At 39.2% G+C, this 24332-nt stretch overlaps 1 protein-coding gene across 1 annotated transcript in view; it reads left to right on the top strand.

Annotated features, from left to right (window-relative positions):
- The first annotated feature begins 7587 nt into the window (after nucleotides 1-7587).
- The window catches only part of LOC150089278 (uncharacterized), a 158507-nt gene continuing 141762 nt past the window's right edge, over nucleotides 7588-24332 (top strand). Inside the window, exon 1 of the mRNA XM_090368463.1 lies at nucleotides 7588-7790. Coding sequence (XP_090224589.1) covers nucleotides 7656-7790 — 135 coding nt within the window. The 5' untranslated portion in view covers nucleotides 7588-7655. The remainder of the gene's footprint in view (nucleotides 7791-24332) is intronic.

Below are 24332 nucleotides of genomic sequence, written 5' to 3'. Positions count from 1 at the left end.
GATTCTGCAAATTTCACAAGTCTTTCAACACTTTCATTTCTTTAACCAATTCGAAAATTTCCTATAGTTCCTCTTTCTGCGCTGTTTTGTCTCTTTCGAACCTTAGCATTGAATTCCCCCATAACGATAGTGTAGTGGATTTTCTGCTCATCTGGAAGACTCAATTTCGGTATATATTTCTTTAACCTCTTCATCATCATGGCTCGATGTTTGTGCATAAATCATTATAACCTTTAGCTTGTACCTCTTAGAAATTCTGAATAGTACTCTAAACACCTTGTTAATGTACTTTTGATTTCGAAAATATTTTTTATATATTTATGGACTAGAAAGCCAACTCCACCTTCGCTCCTTTCACTGTTTCCATTGGTGTACAGCAGGTTTCCACTTGATAAACTTATAAGTGATTCATTTCTTCTTCTTCTTTCAGCCAAACGATGATATTCCAATTCACAATTTCTAATTCCTTTTCCAGCTCTTGCGTTGTAACAGGACAAGTTCAGTTTCCGTGCATGGCAGCGTGGTCTTACCCAAATATTCTTAGCACCTCTGCTTCCACTTTGATCCTCTCGCTGCTGTAAGAAGGGCATTGAAAGCCGCTGGGGTTTGAGGGCCATTTATTTCGTCGTTCTGTCATTTACTGTAGGGTTTGGTCTTTTCCCCTTCACGGAGACCAGGCGTCTCCCCTAGTCAGCGTGAAAACCACTCTACATGTTCGTTGCCACCTAAGTACTTCTTTGTACTCATTCTAGCAACTCTACGGCTTCAGAATTGTACACAGTATTCAAGGAGTATTCTCATTCTCACCATTGCCTTGTACAACTGGATAATCACCTCTTTGAAAAGGAGGTGATTATCCCGCCTGCTAGCAAAGCAAAATTCCTATATATCATTGACAAAACTCCATTACCTGCTCTGGCAATGGTCAGGCTGCACTGCTCAGCAAACTTCATATCTGACTGCACAATTACCTCCAGGGCGTTTTCGCTGCGAACTTCCCTGAGTGTAGTACCACACAGTTGGTAGTTTCTCTTGGGTTACTACTACCCATATACAGTATTTTGCCTTTGTCAATGTTAAACTTCAGTTGCCACAACTCAGCCCATCTACCTAACTTTTATAGATCCTGTTGCTGTAGCATACTGTGTTTACGATCATTAACAACCCTGCCAACCTTTGTATCATCTGCAAACTTGGACATTAAGCCTGATTTACCCTCATGAATATCATTGATGAATACGCAAAACAACAATGGGCCAAGCACCGAACCCTTGGAATCCGCTAATAACATTAGAACATGAAGAGCACTGTCCATTGATTACCACGTTTTGTCGTCTCCCACACAACCATCCCTTTATTCCTTGTAGCAACTTTCCCTTAATACCATCCACTCCAATTTGTACAGTAGTCTTCTATGGACAACAGTATCAAAAGCTTTCCTGAAATCCAAGTACAGTGTTATGATATCAATATTATTTTTTGCATCCAGTACCTTTGTGACCACATTGTAGTATCCAATCAAATTGGTCAGACGAGACTTCTCCTTAAGAAACCCTTGCTGTCTGAACTATTACTGCTGTCTTGTCTTGTTGATCCTGTATCACCTCTTTAACCAGTGACTCCATTATTTTCTCCGGAACAGAAGTTGAACTAACAGGTCTATAATTATTTTTGTGACCCTTTGAACCCCCTTTGTGAATTGGGGGTACATTTGCACATCTCCAGTCCACGAGGACCTCCCCTCACTCTAAGGATGCTCTCATAATTATGGCAAGGGTTTGCTTACTTCCCTTGCTGACTCCTTCATTAAAACTGGATAGATTCCATCTGCCCAAAAGTGCCTTTTTTATGTTTAACTTCAACAATTTCTCCTTCACTTTGCTCTCAGTTATTACAAAATCACTTATCTCTCTGTTAGAATTTGATAAACTTCTGGTATTTCCCTCCTTGAATAACTGTGTGAATTGTAGATGCAAAATACTCATTCTGTTTATCAGCTACTTGAGCAGAATCATCAATAGTCGAACAATCTATGCTAGGCAGACCAATACGTTTAATCCCATTCCTTCTAGAGTTTACATAAGTAAAGAACTCGTTGCTGTTTTTCTTTGCGTCCTTTGCTTTCTTGTAATCTGCTTTCGCCTGTCTAACCGCCTTTGTGACTTGATTGCAGACTAGCTTATATCTGCTGCAGGCTTCTGTGTCGCCTGATAATTTATATGCAATCCATGCATTTTTCTTTTCTGCCTCGAGCCTCATTAATTCATGTGACATCCATTTAAGCCTCAACCTTGAACGGTATTTATTAGTTTGCATGTAAAGCCGAGTAGCTCCCAAGATCGATCCCATTTAGAATTCACCGTTGGCAACATCATCAGTTGATCCCACTATATAGAATTTAAAAACTGTCTGAGACCATTGTAGTCATATTTGCAAAAACGAAAACCCTTCTCTTTACCATTGATGGTAGTTACGCCTTTATGTAAATCCCACATAACTACAGTGTGATCACTGTCAGCTAGTGGTTCCTTTTTCTGCAAATTCTTAATGTATCAATAATCCCTGTTGATAATGATATCAAGAGTATTACTCCCACTGGTTGCCTATCGAACATTTTGCTGTAGAAAATAATCCTCCAAATAAATCCACAAAAGTCTTGCTTTCGTGCGAGTGACCAACCCACAAGTTCCAGTCAATATCTGGAAAGATAAAATCCCGCATTAGAAGACATGCTGATTTACTGGTCCGTCTCTCCTACTCATACTCCTACTCTCGTTTTCCCCTTTCCAGTTTTTATGTCACACCAAACAGACTGAACATTGGATTGTCGAACAACATCAATTGGATGCATTTCCTTAGATTTCATGTGTTTCTTAACTAACAGCATAACCCCTCCTCCCTTGCTGTCCTGTCCTGTCCTGTCTGTCCTTTCTGTACACATTGTTCTCCCCAAATTCCAATTCTTCACTGCTTATATCACTGTGACACCAGTTTCGGTTGTCCCAACAATATCTACCTTTGTTGTCTTGATCAGAAATTCAAATTCATCAATTTTATTTACTATACTTTTAGTATTAGTGTATACATGCAAGTATAGCATTAGCATTAGCATTAGCATTAGTAGAGGCATTTGATGCAAGAAAGCAAGCTTATGCAGCATCAGCCAAAAAAAAAAAAAAAAAAAAACCCACTTCCACTTCACCCCTCTGTTCGTTCCAAATACCTGTCCAGCTGAGCCTTAAACTTATTTAGGCTATCAACCTCCACCACAAGGGATGGAAGTCTGCTCCACCAACCAACCACCCGCTGGCTAAAGGCAAATTTCCTCACGTCTATCCTACATCTGTCTTTCCTCAATTTGAATTTATGCCCTCTCAGGTGATTTTTCTGATCTAGAGGAAGAATCCTATCAGCATTGGGCATGCTTAAACCCTCAAGGCTTTATACACCTCTATCAGATCACCTCGCTGGTGCCTAGTCTCCAGACACTGTAATTTGCAAAACTTAAGCCTTTCTTCGTAAGAGCACCCCTTTGTTCCATTTACTAATCTTGTTGCCCTTCTCTGTACTCGTTCCAGCAGCTCTACATCCTTCTTGAAATGAGGCCTCCAGACCTGTATACAGTACTCTAGGTGTGGCCTGACCATTGCCTTATACAATGGAATAATCACCTCCTTATCCCTGCTGGAAAAATTCCTGTATATCATTGACAATACTCCATGAGCTACTCTTGCAGTCCGTCTACACTGCTCAGAGAACTTCATATCTGCCTGCACAACCACCCCCAAGTCCCTTTCATTCTCTACCACTGTCAGTGTAGTACCACAGAGTTGATACGTTGCTCTGGGGTTGCTCTTTCCCATGTGTAGTACTTTACATTTGTCAATGTTAAACTTCATTTGCCACCTCTCAGCCCATCTGCTCAACCTTTCTAGATCCTGTTGCAGCAGCATAGTGTCAGTAATGTCCTTGACAACCCTGCCAACCTTTGTATCATCTGCAAACTTGGACATTAAGCTTGATATACCATCATCATATGATTTATAAATACAGAAAACAATAATGGACCCAACACTGAGCCCTGAGGGACTCCACTAATAACATTAGTCCACGATGAGCAGTGTCCATTGATTACCACTCTCTGTCTTCTCCCCCTCAACCACCCCTTTATCCATAGCAGCAATTTGCCTCCAATGTCACACTGCTCCAATTTGTGTAGCAGTCTTCCATGTGCAACAGTATCAAAAGCCTTTCTAAGATCCAAGTATATAATATCAAAGTTATTCCCTGCATCCAGTTCTTTTGTGACTGCATCATAATATCCAATCAAGTTGGTCAGGCAAGACTTCCCCTTAACAAAACCATGCTGTGTCTGAGCTATAACTGAAGTCTTGTCTAAATGATCCTGCAGTGCTTCTTTAACCAGTGCCTCCATTAATTTTCCTGGAACAGAAGTTAAGCTCACAGGTCTATAATTACTTGTGTCAGCCTTTGATCCTCCTTTGTATATTGGGGTCACATTTGCACATTTCCAGTCTATGGGTACCTCCCCTGAGTCCAAGGAAGCTCTCATAATTATGGCTAAGGGTTTGCTTACTTCCTTTGCTGCCTCCTTTAATATAACTGGATAGATCCCATCCACCCCGGGTGCCTTTCTTGTGTTTATCTTCAACAGTTTCTCCTCCACTTTACTCCCAGTTATTTCAAGATTCTGTGGCTTACTGCTAGAGTTGAATACACCTCTGGCATTCCCCTTGCTGAATAACTCCTCATGTGTGAATGTCGATGCAAAATATTCATTTAGTTTGTTAGCTACCTGAGCAGGATCATCAACAGTTGACCCATCAATATCAAGTGGACCAATCTGATTCATCCCCTTCCTTCTAGAGTTAACATAAGTAAAGAACTCTTTGCTGTTTTTCTTTGCATCCCTTGCCAAGGATTTCTCGTAATCTGCCTTTGCCTGCCTAACCTTCTTTGTAACTTGGTTGCATATCAACTTGTATATATCATAGGCTTCTGTGTCATGTGTTAATTTGTAAGTATCCCATGCATTTTTCTTCTCTGCCATATGCCTCATTAGTTCATCTGACATCCATTTTGGCCTAAACCTTGAACAATATTTCTTAGTTGGTATGTAAAGCCTAGTAGCTTCCAAGATAAGTTCTTTGAATGCTTCCCATTTTGAATTTGCTGTTGGTAACATCATCAGTTGGTCCCACTGTATAGAATTTAAATACTGTCTCAGTCCATCGTAGTCGCCTTTACGGAAGCAATAACCCTTCCCTTTACCCCTAATGGTAGTTAACTCTTTGAGTAAATCCCACTTCAGCACACTGTGATCACTGCCACCTAGTGGTTCGTTTATCTGCAGATTCTTAATGCATGAAGAATCACTGCTGATAATCAAATCAAGAGTATTACTCCCTCTAGTTGCCTCCCGAACATGCTGATGTAGAAAACAATCATCCAATAAATCCACAAAAGCCCTGCTAGTGTGTGAGTAACCAGCCCCCAAATTCCAGTCAATATCTGGGAAATTAAAATCTCCCATTATAAGACTCTCTGATTTACTGGCCCACTCTATTTCCCCGTACAGTTCCTTATTATACTCATCAGAGTCATTAGGCCTATAGCACACTCCTACTCTCAATTTTGATCACCCAATGCTTATGTCACACCAAACTGACTCAACACTGCACTGTCCGGCGATGTCGACTGGCTTCACTTCCTTGGTTTTTATGTGTTTCTTAACTAATTGCATAACCCCTCCCCCCTTCCTATCCTGTCTATCCTTTCTGTAGACGTAAGTCTGCGTGGGTAGCACAGTGGTACCGCCACCGTCCTCCCCACACCGGGTGGAAAGGGCCCGGGTTCGAATCCCCTCGATGACGGGAGGAACTTTAGTGGGTTTTTTCACTCCGTGGCTGAGTTAATCGGTCTCAGGCGTAGATAGCAAGGTTTTTTCCCTCAGAAACTGAGGTTTTTTCGTCCAGCAAGACAGGCAAATCGACCAGAGAACACACGCAATTTACAGACACGAATACGGGTTAATGTAATTTCATTTACGGGTAACCCTAATATAGTATTTTTTTTTTTTTTTTCTGTAGACGTTGTACTCCCCAAATTGTACATGCACTTGTTTTTATTCTTAGTTACCCTAACACAGCCCATGTATTTACTTGTTCCATCATGACTCCCAGCAGCTCTTGAAGTCCCCAGCCTCTTTAGGCAGCTGCTGGTTACAATACATGCAGTGCAAGAATCACTTTTGCCTCTGCCTGCTGTTACCCTTAATCTTTTAGTCTGTGAAACCCCCAATCTAGCAGTTTTCCGACCCACCCATACAATAGATGCAGTGCAAGAATCACTGTTGCCTCTGCCTGCTGTTACCGTTAATCTTTTAGTCTGTGAAACCCACAATCTATCAGTTTTCCGACCCACCATCACTAGAATCAGCAAATATTCTTGCACCCTTTCTATTTAAGTATATCCCATCCCTGTAGAAGAAGGCTCTTCTTTTAGCCAGCACAGACCACGATGAAAAAAATTTTTTCCCCATGAGCCTTGCACAATCTTTCCAGAGCCGAATTGATTCACAAGTCTCATCATATACTCCCTACTGTCCTGTCTGGGGTGAATTGCAAACACTTTCAAATTTAACCCTAATTCGCGACTTTTTTTCAGCATTGACCTGTATTTGCAAATCTGTAGATCTTTTACTCTTAAGGTCATTAATGCCAACGTGTACAACAATATTACCTTTTGTGCCCTTAAAAGATATCTGCCCTACAACGTCCTCAACCTTGCACCTGGCAGACATAGTTTCCGGCAGAAAAAAACATTTCTACCGTCTGCTGAGTCCGACTAACCGTGCCACTTTGCGAAAAACCCCCCAAAAAATTCTTCCCCACATTGACGGGATTCGAACTTATGTCTTTTCCACCCAGCATGATGGATGGGGGAGACGGTGATCATACTGAGAGTATTACCAAGATGGCAAGAATTTTAGAAAAGAAATGCAATTAAAAGCTAGAAAAAATTCCTCATTACAGTATCTCCCTTTCGGTAAAATCTCTGGAAGAGGGAATTGCTGTTCCCCCGTTTTACTCCATTTCGTGCTTTCATGGGAAACTTGATAGGACATACCTACTTTTTGGCATTTTTGAGGTAACGAGAACAGCATTGTTAGTGAATTTGGAAAATACTTAATGTTTTATTAATTTCGTGTATGTATGCAGCATGAAGGGAAAATATATCAATTTTGATGAGAAACTGGATTGCCTTCTCAAATTTAATATCAGTTTTGATGTGAAACTGGATTGCCTTCTCATATCTATTATCAGTTTTGAACACAATAGTATAGCAGTTTTTGGCTGAAGATTATTTTGGGGATATATATGTATATATTCCCCAAATATTATATATATATATATATTATATAAAAAAAATATATATATATATATATATATAATATTTTATTTAAAATAATGTGAACTCGCCCGGTTTCCTTTTATTTAATGTCGCACCGTTTAAGTCGTTACAATTTTAAATACTTCTTCATTTCACTCATTCTGGAAGCGATTTGGTAGACTTATGTAATATTGATATAATGCATTGCCGTAATTTTGTGCTGCCATTTAAACTAATACAGAATGAATATGAATTATTTTCGAAGAGCAGTTCCGTACATTTATGTGTTGCTAAATAAACAGGGGAAGGGAAAATTGGGAATTTGGAAAGGTTTATCTTCTGGAAAAATGACAAAAGATAGTTTTGTTTTTCGTCAGGTAAAAAACAGTAATCTTTTCCGTTAATAATGAATTTTAGGCAACATTTTACCATTTATATTTCAATAATAAGTTAATTTTAAAATTACAATGATATAAAATTTACAATAATATAGTTCTTTTATTGCGTTTGGTATGGGTGAAAGCAATCAGCTTGTGCAGTGATGAAGAAAACTGTAACTCTTTCAAAGCAATGTTCCCTTTATTGGATGGAGCCGACTCTTTATTGAGAAAATTTTTATTTGTAATTTAAAAAAATATATATATTACAGATGCAGATTGATAACCAGGAACGCTGTGGGTCTATGAGGCCTTTCTGCAGTCTTTTCGTCCTCCCCCAAAGAAATAATTCTAGATAGTTATATTTAATGTATAAAGAATATTACATCATGCGTTTTGGATTGTTAAAAAAACTATATTTTAGCAGTTTACAACAAGAACGTCAACAAAAGATCGTCATTAGAATGTTCATCATTCTATCTAGTATCATATATGATACTAAATGGTTTACAAATATATTAATATATGTAGTTTATATTAATATATATATATATATATATATATATATATGATATGATATGATATGATATGATATATTAATATTCTATTTAGACAATTTATGGCAGAAAATAAATTTTGGATGAGAATGTATTGGGCTGGTAACATTTTAGTGATGCTTATAGGAAAATAGAAACAAAAACATAAATAATCATTTTTATTTTAATTTTCAAAATTTGTAACGTATTGTATATGGCATCTATATTGCCCTTCTATTTGGCACTTTTGTGTGCTGCCCCACCTGCAAACCCACAAATGGTGTCCCTGTTTACAACTCATCTCAGTGAAAATTAACTTTTTGATACATATTGTGCATTCAAAAACACTTAAGTTGTTAGTTTTAAAACTTGAGCACATGGAAATGGTTAAAAGCTTTTTGGATTCTGTGGGCATCAGTGCAGAGTCAAAGTATTAGTAGTGGTGAAATGATGTAAAATTTAATATTTGTAAGAATATTATCATCATCATCATCATGAACTTGGTCTGGCTTAGGTATTTTAAGACCTGTTCCACTGTAGCTCTTGGAGGTGGTCTTGATCTCGCCATCGTTGTCTTGGTCGAACAACATCTCTCTTGCCTGTAGGTTTGTAGTTAAAGGCTAATTTTGGGATCCGGTCTGGGTTCATTCTTTCTATGTGCATGATCCATTTTTCCTCATACCATTTTATGTAATTTACTATGTTATCTTTTAATTTCTTGTGGATATCTAAATTTCTTTGGTAGTCTATTCTTGTAAAGCCTAATAATGGTCTTAAAAATCTCATTTATGCTGCTTCTAGTTTGTGTGCATCTTTCTTATTTATGACTGAAGTCTCACAGCTGTAGAAGAAGGCTGGTTTTGAAGTGATGTTGTGCAGTCGTAATTTTGTTTCAGTTGTCATTTGTTTTCCGAAGTGGTGTTTAATCGTTCCATTCATTTTATTATATTTTTGTAGTTTAGTGTGGATGTCTTTCCCTTCATTTGATATTAAATTTTCCAAATAGGTGAAGTCAGATATTTGTTCTATTATTTTTTCATCAATAACAATTTTGACTCTTTGTTTGTTTTTTCCACATAATCCCATTGATTTTGTTTTTGAGGGGGAGATTTTAATCTCATACTTTTTTACCTATTTTATTCAGTTCATTTGCTGCTATCTGTAGTTCATCTTCGGATTTTGCAATTATAACTTGATCATCAGCATATAATATAGTTTGGATTTTATTCCTGTTATTCAACTGTATTCCGTTGTTAATTGTTTGTTTCCATTCTTTAAGAATTTTATTGATGTTGAATTGAATATTCAACATCAATAAAATATAGATATAGATATTGAATAAATTTGGTGATAGTCCACATCCTTGTTTGACTCCTTTATTGGTGTTAATTGGGTCTGATAGTTGGCGATTAGAATATTTTATACAGACTTTTGAGTTTTTATATAGGCTTTGGATCGCTTTCTGGAATTGGGTGGGGATATTTTCTTCATGTAGAATCTGCCAAAGTTTTTCTCGGTTTACATTGTCATATGCTTTTTCATAATCAATAAAGGGCAGAAATGTTGGTAGATTGAATTCTCATCTTTTCTCCAAAATTTGTTGTAGTGAGAAAATGGCATCTATTGTGCTTCTCCTCTTTCTGAACCTACATTGTTCTTCTTCGAAGAATTGTTCACTGTATTTATTAAGTTTATTCTTTAGTATATTAGAGTATAGCTTTGCAGCAGTTGACAGCAGTGTTATCCCTCTGTAGTTGTTAGGGTTATTTCTGGAGTCTTATTTGTGTAAATTGATTACTATTCCTGTTTCCCAATCTTTGGGTATCTGTTGCTTATGCCATATGATGTTAAATAATTTTAGCAGTGCGTTTTTTAGTAAGGTGCCCCCATATTTAAATAGTTCTACCTTCAAATTGTCTATGTCTGGGCTTTTTCGGTTTTTTGATTTTTGTAATATTAACTCTAGTTCTTCCATTGTTATATTTTCTTGGTCTTTGATTACCACAGACTCATCTTCCTAGTGCCTGGGTTATACCATAGTTTGGAATAGTGTTGTTTCCATTCTTCTTGGGAGATGGAGTTGGTTTTTATTTGATCATTTGTGTCTAGTTGTAATTTCATAAAAATTTTAAAGACTCTTCTCTGTGGGCCCGTAATATCACATTCTAAAGATTTAACAAATTTGAATATTAAGGTAAATGTAAAATTTTTTTTTTTTTTTTTTTTCTGCTGACACTGTAAGGAAGCAAGCTTAGAGTGTCAGCCCGAAAAAAGAAAACAAATCACACTTTGTAGAAAATTTTCTAATTTCTAAAGAACCTTCATTTTCCCATTCCTTCCAGTAATTTTCTGAAACCTTGCTTAAATTTTTTCAAACTAACCACATCTGCAACATTAAGGTGATGTTTATTTCAACAGTTGGTTACTCTTTCACTAAGTAATCAACAATTAATTACTCTTCGTTCAGTTTATCACTATTCCTAGAGTAAAGGCTTTAAATGACTTAAAAAAACTAATCATTGATGGCATCTTTACTTTTTCTCAAACACCCAAGGACAAGGTTTCAGTAACTTGAATTAGAAAAGGACAGTTGCAGAAGAGATGTGTGAAAATTGACAATTAGCCAAAGAGTAATCAGTTATCATAAACATCTTGCTAATTTTTTAAGGTGGGTAGTTTTTTTTTTTTTTATGCGAACTCCAAACACGAGAGGTATTAGAACCTATAGTACTTAGTACCGTGCTTCGGTTGGAGGTTGAGAAGACGAAAGAAGATATTTGTTGACATTGGACTTGAACTTTTGTAGATTGTAATTTTCAGGAAATACGTATGAAGGAAGGTTGTTTCAGAAAACGGCAGTTGAATGAATGAATAAATGTGGAAGATGGTCCTTGAGGTTGTCACAGACATTCTCTCAGATATGCCAGACAAGCTGTACTTGCTACCTGGGAGTCTAAAACGCTGATAGAACTGATATTCGAGTGACACTCAAGTCAAGTGGATCCAATTTCGGCAAAGTCCGGACGGTCTGTGACAGCCAAATCCTCTGCTTGCACCATCACGATGGTGGGACTGTTAGTAATCCTGGGTATAACCTCCAAGCACAAGTACATGGTGGGTGACCAACCAGGTGTGAACCAACGGAAGTAGGGGTCGAGGTGTGGTGCCCACACCACATGGAGGAACGCCGCCCCTCTATGTTACCAGGCAGTACTAGGTGGTAGGTACTCATCATCTGGTGAAATACCACCACTTTGCTTATTGGAGGCCTAAAGTGGTGGAACCCATGTTTAGTCTCTAGAGCTAAGTTCCGGTCAACCCTTCCCTATCTCTTCCATTACGCAGTATGATTGATGACCTTTGAGGTTATGATGAATGTTGTGGCGAGATCCAATATTCCTTACATTTCGAGAGTACAGCTCTAAAACAGTGTTCGCAGGCCGGCCGCTAGTTAGTACACTGGACCGAACCTATTTGTGACTCCCTAGGAGGCTTCCGGATCAGCTAGTGTATAATCTTGCTACCTCTACTCTGCCAGATAGTGACTGGAGGGAGTCAGAGTAGTGTGTATGCAGGGAGCATTGACGAGGCCACGTTATGTCAAGGATCTGGGTATATTCTTACCACGTGTGCGCCATATCCAAAAATTTCATTTCTTCATACAGCTTGTCCCACCCACTTTTTCTTACTATTGAATTCACCATGAATTGTCAAACTAATAGAGCAAGCTTATCTGCGAAAAGATCTAAACCTCCCAAGCACTTCCTAATTCATTTCACAAATATACGTGGTCTCAATTCTAATCTCAACGATGTCCATTTCCATTTGCAGTCTGCCAAACTCCACGTGCTTTTTCTGACAGAATCTCAGTTATCGGATGATTCAACTACTGCTCATCTCAGATGCCCAAATTATTCGCTGTATGATTCCTTTCACCTCATATGTCTGTTCTGATATTCCCTGTCTGAGTCTTGGCAATTTGGAATCTCCTCTCTTTGATGTTCTCTGGCTTAAAATCTCTCTACTTCATTATGTCAAATTCATCTGTTGTCTCTACTGTTCTCCCAACTGCACTAATCACTTGGAGCTCTTTGACTTCCTCTCTTTGTAACTTGACTTTCTCCAATCCAACTTTCCTAACAGTGAGGTAATTTTCCTTGGTGATTTTAATGTTCACAACTCCGGCTGGCTTCCGTTTTCTAGTCACACCGACCCAACAGGTCGAGATGCTGAGGCTTTTGCAATTACTAATGACTTAGCACAGATTGTTCATTTACCTACAAGAATACCGGACAATCCTAATCATACAGCCAGTACGCTTGATCTTTTCCTCACAAACAACCCTTCTAAGTACACGGTCGAAGTGAAAGGTCCTTTAGGCACTTCAGATCACAACTTGGTGATTGTCTCTTCTCCAATGGAGCCTTTATCTCATGGCTATTCCCAACCTCGTGTTGTTTGGCATTACAAGAATGCAAAATGGGATGACCTGCGAGACTTCTTTTTTTTTTTCCTTGGTCGGATTACTGTTTCAAAACTTCTGATGTCAACGTTTGCTCAGATCGTGTCAGTGAAATTATTCTTGCAGGAATGGAATCCTTTATCCCACACTCCACTTTAAAATCTCGTCCTTTATATAAACCTTGGTTTTCCAATAGTGCTAAGGCTGTTCTAGAGAAGAATGTTGCATATCATAATTGGTTTGTTTCTAATTCTTCAGTTTCATTTTCTGCCTACACGAAAGCTCGCAACAATTGTAAAGCAGTTATTAATCAGTCCAAACTAGAGTTTGAACAGGCTAAGAGTAGAAAACTTGCTTCTTACCCTAATGGTAGCCGAGCATTCTGGTCTCTTGCCAAAGCTATTGGCCACAACTTTTGCCCATCTCTGCTCCCACCTCTGTCCAAACCAGATGGTTCTGTTGTCACTTCAGCCAAGGATAAAGCTGACCTGGTAGCATCCCATTTTTCCTCCAGCTCATCTATTAATGATCTTGGTAAAACACCTCCCACCATTCCCAACTCGCTCCATTCAGTGCCTCCTGTGGTCTTCCGTCAAAAGGATATCAGAAGTATTTTGATGAATCTTGATGATAAGAAAGCTCCAGGTCCTGATGGTATTTCTCCATTGTTCTCAAAACCTGTGCTCCTGAACTTAATCCTGTTCTTTGCCGCCTTTTTTCACTTTCTTATTCCAAAGGTATTTTTCCTTCTGCTTGGAAATTTGCTCATATCCAGCCAGTTACTAAAAAGGGTGAAAAATCCCTCCCATCCAATTATCGTCCCATTGCAATTACTTCTACTCTTTCTAAAGTAATGGAGAAATCAATTAACCGCCAACTCTTAAACTACCTAGAAACCTTCCATCTGATCAACGATCACTAGTATGGATTCCATCAGTTTCGATCCACTGGTGATATTCTGGCTTATGTTACCCATTTATGGACTAATTCAAGGGAAAGGTTCGATGAAACACAAGTAGTTGCTCTTGACATCGCAAAGGCTTTTGATCGGGTTTGGCATAAAGGTCTTCTAAACAAGCTTCCATCTTATGGTTTGCTAACTGTTTTTAGTAATTGGTTATCCAGTTTGCTCTCCGATCGCTCACTGAGGGTGATGGTAGAAGGCTCTCTGTCTTCTAACTTCTCCACTAATGCCGTGGGCCCCCAAGGTTCAGTTCTTTCCCCCACTCTTTTCCTCTTGTATATTAATGACCTTCTTCCATTGACTGCAAATCCTATCCAGAGTTTTGCCGATGATAGCACATTGCATTCCACTTTCCATTTTGAGAAACCTTGTCCTGCTCAATCAGCTTCAACTTCTCGAAAATCTGCTACCAATTCCTTAAATGCCGATCTTCAGGTAATTCTCCAGTGGGGCAAAGACAACTTAGTTGATTTCAACTCTTCTAAAACTCAGTCTTGTCTTATATCTCGCAAAAACGATTCTTCTGCTCCTATGCTTATCTTTAGTGACACTCTGATTTCTAAGCAAAATGATATATCTCTTTGGGGATTACCCTGACTTCTAATCTCTCTAGGCACAAGCACAGTACAAATATTGCTTCCTCTGCATCCAAAAAACTTGGTTTTCTCTTTCGTTCGGCATTACTTTACTTCCAAACAGCTGCTCACTCTGTGTAAATCGCAAATCAGCCCTGCTATGGAATATTGTTCCCACATCTGGGGTGGTGCCCCCAAAACTTCTCTCAGGCTTCTTGATTCCAGTCAGAAGAGGGCAGTTAGGTTAATTAATGATTCATCTCTAACAGGGTCTCTCCACTCACTTTCTCAGAGATGTACTGTTTCTGCTGCATGCCTCTTCTACAGATACTTCCATGAGCACTGTTCTTCTGAATTGGCTTCTATAATTCCCGCTCTGTCTTTCAAAACAGTCCAAACACATGCCGCCACCAGCCAACATCCATTTACTGTCCAACTTCAAACCCACAGAACCAACTTTTTATCTTCCTCATTTATTCATTCAAGTGCCGTTTTCTGGAACAACCTTCCTTCATACATATTTCCTGAAAATAACAATCTACAGAAGTTCAAGTCCAAAGTCAACAAATATCTTCTTTCGTCTTCTCAATCTTCAACCCAAGCACGGCACTAAGTACTATAGGTTCTAATACCTCACGTGTTTGGGTTTCATTTAAAAAAAAAAAAAAGTAACATCAGGGTAATCCCCAAAAGTGATATATCATTTTGCCTAGAAATCGGAGTGTCACTAAAGATAAGCATAGGAGCAGAAGAATCCTTTTTACGAGATATAAGACAAGACTGAGTTTTAGAAGGGTTGAAATCAACTAAGTTGTCTTTGCCCTACTGGAGAATTACCTGAAGATCTGCATTTAAGGAATTGGTAGCAGGACAAGGTTTCTCAAAATGAAAAGTGGATTGCAATGTGCTATCATCGGCAAAACTGTGGATAGGATTTCCAGTCAGTGGAAGAAGGTCATTAATATACAAGAGGAAAAGAGTGGGGGAAAGAACTGAACCTTGGGGGACACCGGCATTAGTGGAGAAGTTAGAAGACAGAGAGCCATCTACCATCACCCTCAGTGAGCGATCAGAGAGAAAACTGGATAACCAATTACTAAAAACAGTTCGCAAACCATAAGAGGGAAGCTTGTTTAGAAGACCTTTATGCCAAACACGATCAAAAGCCTTTGCGATGTCAAGAGCAACTACTTGTGTTTCATCGAACCTTTCCCTTGAATTAGTCCATAAATGGGTAACATAAGCCAGAATATCACCAGTGGATCGAAACTGATGGAATCCATACTGGTGATCGTTGATCAGATGGAAGGTTTCTAGGTAGTTTGAGTTGGCAGTTAATTGATTTCTCCATTACTTTAGAAAGTGTAGAAGTAATTGCAATGGGACGATAATTGGATGGGAGGGATTTTTCACCCTTTTTAGTAACTGGCTGGATATGAGCAAATTTCCAAGCAGAAGGAAAAACACCTTTGGAATAAGAAAGTGAAAAAAGGCGGCAAAGAATAGAATTAAGTTCAGGAGCACAGGTTTTGAGATCAAGTGGAGAAATACCATCAGGACCTGTAGCTTTCTTAACATCAAGATTCATCAAAATCCTTCTGATATCCTTTTGAAGGAAGACCACAGGAGGCATTGAATGGTGCTAGGTGTTTTACCAAGATCATTAATACATGAGCTGGAAGAAAAATGGGATGCCAGCAGGTCAGCTTTATCCTTGGCTGAAGTGACAACAGAACCATCTGGTTTGGACAAAGGTGGGAGCAGAGATAGGCAAAAGTTGTGCCAATAGCTTTGGCAAGAGACCAGAATGCTCGGCTACCATTAGAGCAAGAAGCAAGTTTTCTAATCTTAGCCTGTTCAAACTCTAGTTTGGACTGATTAATAACTGTTTTACAATTGTTGCGAGCTTTGGTGTAGGCAGAAAATGAAACTGAAGAATTAGAAACAAGCCAATTACGATATGCAACATTGTTCTCTTGAAGAGCCTTAGCACATTTATTGGAAAACCAAGGTTTAGATAAAGGACGAGATTTTAAAGTGGAGTGTGGGATAAAGGATTCCATTCCTGCAAGAATAATTTCAATGACACGATCTGAAGAAACGTTGACATCAGAAGTTTTGAAACAGTAATCCGACCAAGGAAAAAAAGAAAAGAAGTCTCGCAGGTCATCCCATTTTGCATTCTTGTAATGCCAAACAACACGAGGTTGGGAATAGCCATGAGATAAAGGTTCTATTGGAGAAGAGACAATCACCAAGTTGTGATCTGAAGTGCCTAAAGGACCTCTCACTTCGACCATGTACTTAGAAGGGTTGTTTGTGAGAAAAAGATCAAGCGTATTGGCTGTATGATTAGGATTGTCCGGTATTCTTGTAGGTAAATGAACAATCTGTGCTAGGTTATTAGTAATTGCAAAAGCCTCAGCATCTCGACCTGCTGGGTCGGTGTGAATAGAAAACGGAAGCCAGCTGGAGTTGTGTACATTAAAATCACCAAGTAAAATTACCTCACTGTTAGGAAAGTTGGACTAGAGAAAGTGAAGTTGCAAAGAGAGGAAGTCAAAGAGCTCCAAGTGATTAGTGGAGTTGGGAGAATGGTAGAGACAACAGATGAATTTGACATAATGAGGTAGAGAGATTTTAAGCCAGTGAACATCAAAGAGAGGATTCCAAATTGCCAAGTCTCTGACAGGGAATATCAGAACGGACATATGCACAAGTGCCACCTTTGAGGCGAAAGGAATCGTACAGCGAATAATTTGGACATCTGAAATGAGCAGTAGTTGAATCAACTGATAACTGAGATTCTGTCAGAAAAAGTACATGGGGTTTGGCAGACTGCAAGTGGGAATGGACATTGTTGAGATTAGTATTGAGACCACGTATATTTGTGAAATGAATTAGGAAGTTCTTGGGAGGTTTAGATCTTTTCGCAGATAAGCTTGCTCTATTAGTTTGACAATGCTGTATGAAGTATGGTGGGACATGCTGTATGAAGTAATGAAATTTTTGGATAAGGCTTACAAATGGTAAGAATATACCCAGATCCTTGACATAACCTGGCCTCGACAATGTTCTCCGCATACACACTACTCGGACTCCCTCCAGTCACTATCTGGCAGAGTAGAGGTAGCAAGATTATACACTAGCTGATCCGGAAGCCTCCTAGAGAGTTACCAATGAGTTCGGTCTGGTGTACTGACAAGTGACTGGCCTGGGAATACCATTTTAGAGCTGTACTCTCGAAATGTAAGGAATATTGGATCTCGCCACGACGTTCATCATAACTTCAAAAGTCATCAATCATACTGCATGATGGAAGAGATAGGGAAGGGTTGACTGGAACTTAGCTCTAGAGACTAAACATGGGTTTCATCACTTCAAGCCTCCAATAAGCAAAGTGGTGGTATTTCACCGGTTGATGAGAGTCATCTACCACCTAGTACTGACTGGTGACATAGAGGGCCTGATGTTCCTCCATGAGGTGTGGGCGCCACACCTCGACCCCTGCTTACGTTGGTTCACACCTGGGTGGTCTTCCTCCATGTACTTGTGCATGGAGGTTTTACCCAGGATTACTAACAGTCCCACCATTGTGAAGGTGCAAGCAGAGGATTTGGCTGTCACAGACCGTCCGGACTTCGTCGAAATTGGGTCCACTTGACTTGAGTGTCACCCGAATATCAGTTCCATCAGTGTTTTAGCCTCCTAGGTAGCAAGTACAGCTTGTCTGGCATATCTGAGAGAATGTCTGTGACAACCTCAAGTTCCGAAATTTAGATCACACAGATGCCTGTTTTCTAGAAACTCAATTTACAGAACCACAGTTTTTCTTGATATATTTTTTGTGTTCCAAAATATTCATGCTGCTCTTCATTTTACTAATTCCAACAAATGGCTGTCCTTCCTAAAGTGATGTTTCAGAACTTGTATGCAGTATTACATTTGTGGCCTAATCATTGCTTCATGGAATAATGCAATCATAGTTTTGCAGCGTAAGAAAGGAGATAAATCAGAAATTGGAAATTATAGGCCAATTAGCTTGTTATCCCACATCTACAAGTTGTTCACAACGATCATTACTAACAGATTAGAAAGAATACTTTATGAACGGCCTCCGTAGCCGAGTGGGCAGGAGCGGGAGTGCAGTAGCACACGCTCTTTGAGTAGACCGGGGTTCAAGCCCCTGCCTGCTGAATATGGTCGATCTGCCAACCCGCACTGGACCAGCGTGGCAGATTATGGTCCACTTCCCTCAGCATGAATTGTTGAGGAGGCTTCCACCCTGCAGTGGGTTGATAATGGCTGCACTTTACTTTTTACTTTTTTTTTACTTTATGAGAATCAACCGAAAGAGCAAGCTGGCTTTAGGACAGGATTCTCAACTATGGATCACCTTCACGTAATATCACAGCTAATGGAGAAAGCAAATAAAAATAAAACACCATTATGCCTGGCATGTGTGGATTATGAAAAGGCAGTTGACTCCATACAGCATAAGGCAATGTTTCGGGCACTAGAAAGACAAGGCATAGATACCCCACATATTATGATTTTGAAGAAAATATATGAGAGTGCTACCGCCTTTATTAGACTAGACAAAGACAGTAGGAAATTTAAAATCGAGAAAGGAGTTCGACAAGGAGACACAATATCTCCGAAGCTGTTTACTGCTGCCCTTTAGGAAGCTTTCAGAAGATTAGACTGGTCGCAGAAAGGAGTCAGTGTGAACTGAGAGTACCTAAACCATTTATAATTTGCAGATGACATTGTGGTCATAAGCTACGATCCCACAGAATTAGAGGAAAATCTTAATCAGTTATGCACAGTTAGTAAGGATTTAGGACTAAAGATGAATATGGCTAAAACAAAAGTAATGATGAACAAGTATGCCACAGAAGGAGCAGTAATTGAAAAGGTGGAGTCATATACTTATCTGGGACAAGTTATTAGCTGTAATAATGATAAATGGCTAAATGAATAAATTTTGGATGGATAGCATTCAGGAAATGTAATCACATACTGAAGAGCAATATCCCAGTTTGTCTGAAATGTAAATAATGAACCAGTGTATACTCCCCACCATGACTTATGGAAGTGAAACTTGGGCACTCACCAAAAGAATGGAAGAGAAGCTGAGAACTACACAGCGAAGAATGGAACGAATTATATTGGGAATCAGACTGTTAGATAAGAAGAGTAACACATGGATTAGGCAGCAAACTCAAGTAAAAGACATTCTTATCAAAACTAAAGAACTAAAATGTTCTTGGGCAGGACACAGAGCTCGAAGACATGGTGACAGATGGACTAAAAAAATAACAGAATGGTACCCAAGAGGAGCTAGAAGAAATCCTGGAAGACAAAGGCGGAGATGAAGGATGAAATTCATGAGTTTGTGGGTAGTAAATGGGTGGCCAGTGCTCAAAACAGAAGGAACTGGAAAGTTGCTGGAGAGGCCTTCATCCTGCAGTGGATTGAAAATGGCTGATGATGATGATGATGACATTGCTTCATCACATCTTTGATCCTGCTGGCAAAGTTACTGTTTATCATTGACAGAACCCTATGGCCTGTTCTAGCAGGTTCTTTGTATTGCACAGAATTTCAGGCTATACTGTGTAATTACTCATATATCTTTATTCATATTTCACCTTAGATATGGTACCACCGAAGTGGTATGTTAATCTGGGTTTACTACTACCCAAATGCATGTTTGCCAGGGACAAAAGTTGATGACTTGTAGAGCAGATATCATCTTTTAAGGGCACAAAAGGTGATATTGTTGTACATGGAATTAATGACATTAAGAGTAAGAGATCTGCAGATTTACTCAACAAGATCAATGTAGAAAAAATGTCGCAAGTTAGGGTTGAATGTGAAAGTGTCTGCAATTTTGCCCAGACACAATAGGAGGGAGTATATGATGAGAGCTTTGTCGATCAATTCGGCCCTGGAGAGATTGTGCAAGGCCCAAGGGATAGAATTTTTTTTAGCCTTGTCTGTGCTTGTTGAAAAGAGACTGCTTCTACAGGGATGGGGTACACTTAAATAGAAAGGGTGCAAGAATATATGCTAATGCTATTGAGGCAGTGTTAGGTGGGTTGAAAAACTGCTAGCTTGGGGGGGGGGATACACAGACTAAAAGGTTAACAGTGGCTACAGGCAAAGGCAAAAGTGATTCTTGCACTACTTCTATTAGCATGAGCAGCAGCATGGAAAGCAAGGCAATGGAGGTTTCCAGGACTGTTGGTAGTCATAGGGGAACAAATAAATACATGGGCCGTGTTAGAGTAACTAAGAGTAGAAACAGGTTTATATATGGCATCTTGCATGTTCACCAATGCTAGGAGTATAGTCAATAAATTTTGATGAGCTTGAATTGCTAGTCAAGACAACAAAGGCAGATATTGTTGGGGATATCAGAGACTTGGTGTCACACAGATATAAGCAGTGCAGAATTGGAATTTGGGGAGTACAATGTGTACAGAAAGGATAGACAGGACAGGAAGAGAGGAGGGGTTGTGCTGTTAAGAAACACACAAAATCTAAGGAAGTACATCCAGTTGATGTTGGTGGACAATGCAATGTTGAGTCTGTTTGATGTGACGTAAGCACTTGGAAAGGAAAAATGAGAGTAGGTGTGGGTTATAGGCCTAATGAATCTGATGAGTATAATGAGCAATTGTGCAGAGAAATAGAGTAGGCCAGTAAATCAGAATGTCTTATAATGGGGGATTTTATCTTTCCAGATATTGACTGGAACTTGTGGATTGGTTACTCACACACTAGCAAGACTTTTTGGATTTATTGGACGATTGTTTTCTTTAGCAGCATGTTCGAGAAGCAACCAGAGGGAGTAATACTCTTGATCTCATTATCAGCAGTGATTATTCATGCATTAAGAATTTGAAGATAAAGGAATCACTTGGTGACAGTGATCACAACGTACTGATATCAGAATTACTTAAAGATGTAACTACCAACAAGACTAAAGGGAAGGGCTTTTGCTTTTGAAAAGGTGACTACAGGGGTCTCAGACAGTCTTTAAATTCTGTGCAGTGGGATCAACGTTGAATTCTAAATGGGAAGCCTTCCCGGACTTAATCTTGGAGGCTACTAGGCTTTTCATTCCACCTAAGAAATATTGTTCCAGCCTAAATGAATGTCAGATGAATTAATGAGGTGCATTGCAGAGAAGAAAAGTGAAAAGTATGGGATGCGCATAAATTATCAGGTCATACAAAAACCTATGGCAGATATAAGCTTGTCTGTAATCACAAAGGAGGTTAGGCAGGTGAAGGCAGATTACGAGAAATCTTTGGCAAAGTATGCAAAGAAAAACAGCGAAGAGTTTATTATTTATGTAAACTCTAGAAGGAAATGAATGAATCAGATTGGACCACTTAACATAGATGGGGTGACTATTTATGATCATGCTCAAGTAGCTGATAAACTGAATGAGCATTTTACATCCACATTCACACATGAGGAGTTATTCAATAAGGGAAATGCTAGAAGTTTATCAAACTTTAACAGTGAGCTAAATGATTTTGTAATAACTGAGAGCAAAGTGGAGGAGAAATTGTTAAAGTTAAACCTAAGGAAGGCACATGGGGTGGACGGAATCTATCCAGTTATATTAAAGGAAGCAGCAAAGAAAGTAAGTAAACCCTTAGCCATAATTATGAGAGCTTCCTTGGACTCAGCGGAGGTACCCATGGACTGGAGGTGTGCAAATGTATCACCAATTCCCCAAGGGGGGCTTCAAAAGGTGACAAAAGTAATTATAGACCTGTTAGTTTAACTTGTGTTCCAGGGAAAATAATGGAGTCATTGGTTAAAGAAGCATTGCAGGATCATGTAGACAAGACTGAAGTAATCGTTAAGACACAGCATGGGGTTTGTTAAAGGGAGGTCTAGATTGACCAATTTAATTGGATACTATGATGTAGTCACAGAGGAACTCAATGTGAAAAAAAATTTCGATATCATATACTTGGATTTCAGGAATTCTTTTGATACGGTTGAACATGGAACACTGCTGTACAAATTGGAGAGATATGGCATATTACTCGTAAGTTGCTACAATGGATAAAGGGATGGTTGAGTGGGAGACAACAGAGTGGTAATCAATGGGCAGTGCTCTTCGTGGACAAATGTTATTACTGGAGTTCCCCAGGTTTCGTTGCTCGGCCCATTGTTGTTTTGTGTGACATAAGCATTGGGAACGGAAAAATGAGAGTAAATGTGTGTTATAGGCTTAATGAAGCCAATGAGCAATTGTGCAGAGAAATCAGTAAATCAGAGTGTCTTATAATGGAGGATTTTAATTTCCCAGAGATTGACTGGAATTTGTGGGATGGTCACTCACACACTAGCAAGGCTTTTGTGGATTTATTGGATGATAGTTTTCTACAACATCATGTTCGGGAGGCAACTAGATCGAGTAATACTCTTGATCTGATTATCAGTAGTTATTCTTCATGCATTAAGAATCTGCAGATAAAGGAACCACTAGGTGGCAGTGATCACAGTGTGCTGAAATGGGATTTACTCAGAGGTAACTACCATCAAGTATAAAGTGAAGGGTTTTTGCTTTCGTAAAGGTGACTACAGTAGTCTGAGACACTATTTAAATTTCATATGGTGGGACCAACTGATGATGTTACCAATAGCAAATTCAAAATGGAAAGCATTCAAAGAATTAATCTTGGAAGCTACTAGGCTTTTCATACCAAGTAAAAAATATTGTTGAAAATTTAGGCCCAAATGCATGTCAGACAAACTAATTAGACATTAGCATTAGTAGAGGAATATGATGCAAGACAGCAAGCTTATGCAGCATCAGCCAAAAAAAAAAAAAAAAAAAAAACACTTTCATTTCACCCCTCCGTTCGTTCAAAATACCTGTCCAGCTGAGCCTTAAATTTATTTAGGCTATCAACTTTCACAACAAGGGATGGAAGTCTGTTCCACCAACCAGTTACCTGCTGGCCAAAGGCAAACTTCCACACATCTATCCTACATCTGTCTTTCCTCAATCTGAATTTATACCCTCTCATGTGATTATTCTGAGCAAGAGGAAGAATCCCATTTATACACTTCTATCAGATCACCTCGCCGGTGCCTAGTCTCCAGACACTGTAATTTGCAAAACTTAAGCCTTTCTTCATAAGAGCAACCCTTTGTTCCATCACTAATCTTGTTGCCCTTCTCTGTACTCGTTTCAGCAGCTCTACATCCTTCTTGAAATGAGGCCTCCAGACCTGTGTAGTTTGACCATTGCCTTATAAAATGGAATAATCACCTCCTTATCCCTGCTAGAAAAATTCCTGTATATCATTGACACCATGAGCTACTCTTGCAGCCCATCTGCACTGCTCAGAGAACTTCATATCTGCCTGCACAATTACCCCCAGGTCCTTTTCATTCTTTACCACTGTCATTGTAGTACCACAGAGTTGATACGTTGCTCTGGGGTTGCTGTTTCCCATATGTAGTACCTTACATTTGTCAATGTTAAACTTGATTTGCCACCTCTCAGCCCATCTGCTCACCCTTTCCAGATCCTGTTGCAGCAGCATAGCATCAGTAGTATCCTTATCAACCCTGCCATTCTTTGTATTGTCTGCAAACTTGGACATTAAGCTTGATATACCATCATCAATATCATTTATAAATACAGAAAACAATAATGGACCCAACACTGAACCCTGAGGGACTCCACTAATAACATTAGTCCACGATGAGCAGTGTCCATTGATTACCACTCTCTGTCTTCTCCCCCTCAACCATCCCTTTATCCCTAGCAGCAGTTTGCTTCCAATGCCACACTGCTCCAATTTGTGCAGCAGTCTTCCATGTGCAACAGTATCATAAGCCTTTCTAACATCCAAATATATAATATCAAAGTTATTCCCTGCATCCAGTTCTTTTGTGACTGCATCATAGTATCCAATCAAATTAGTCAGGCAAGACTTTCCCTTAACAAAACTATGCTGT

The sequence above is a fragment of the Mastigoproctus giganteus genome, chromosome 2, assembly GCF_048544385.1.
Source record: "Mastigoproctus giganteus isolate SK-2022 chromosome 2, ASM4854438v1, whole genome shotgun sequence".
In the NCBI taxonomy this organism is placed as follows: domain Eukaryota; kingdom Metazoa; phylum Arthropoda; class Arachnida; order Uropygi; family Thelyphonidae; genus Mastigoproctus; species Mastigoproctus giganteus.
This window is presented reverse-complemented; position numbering and strand designations above follow the sequence as displayed.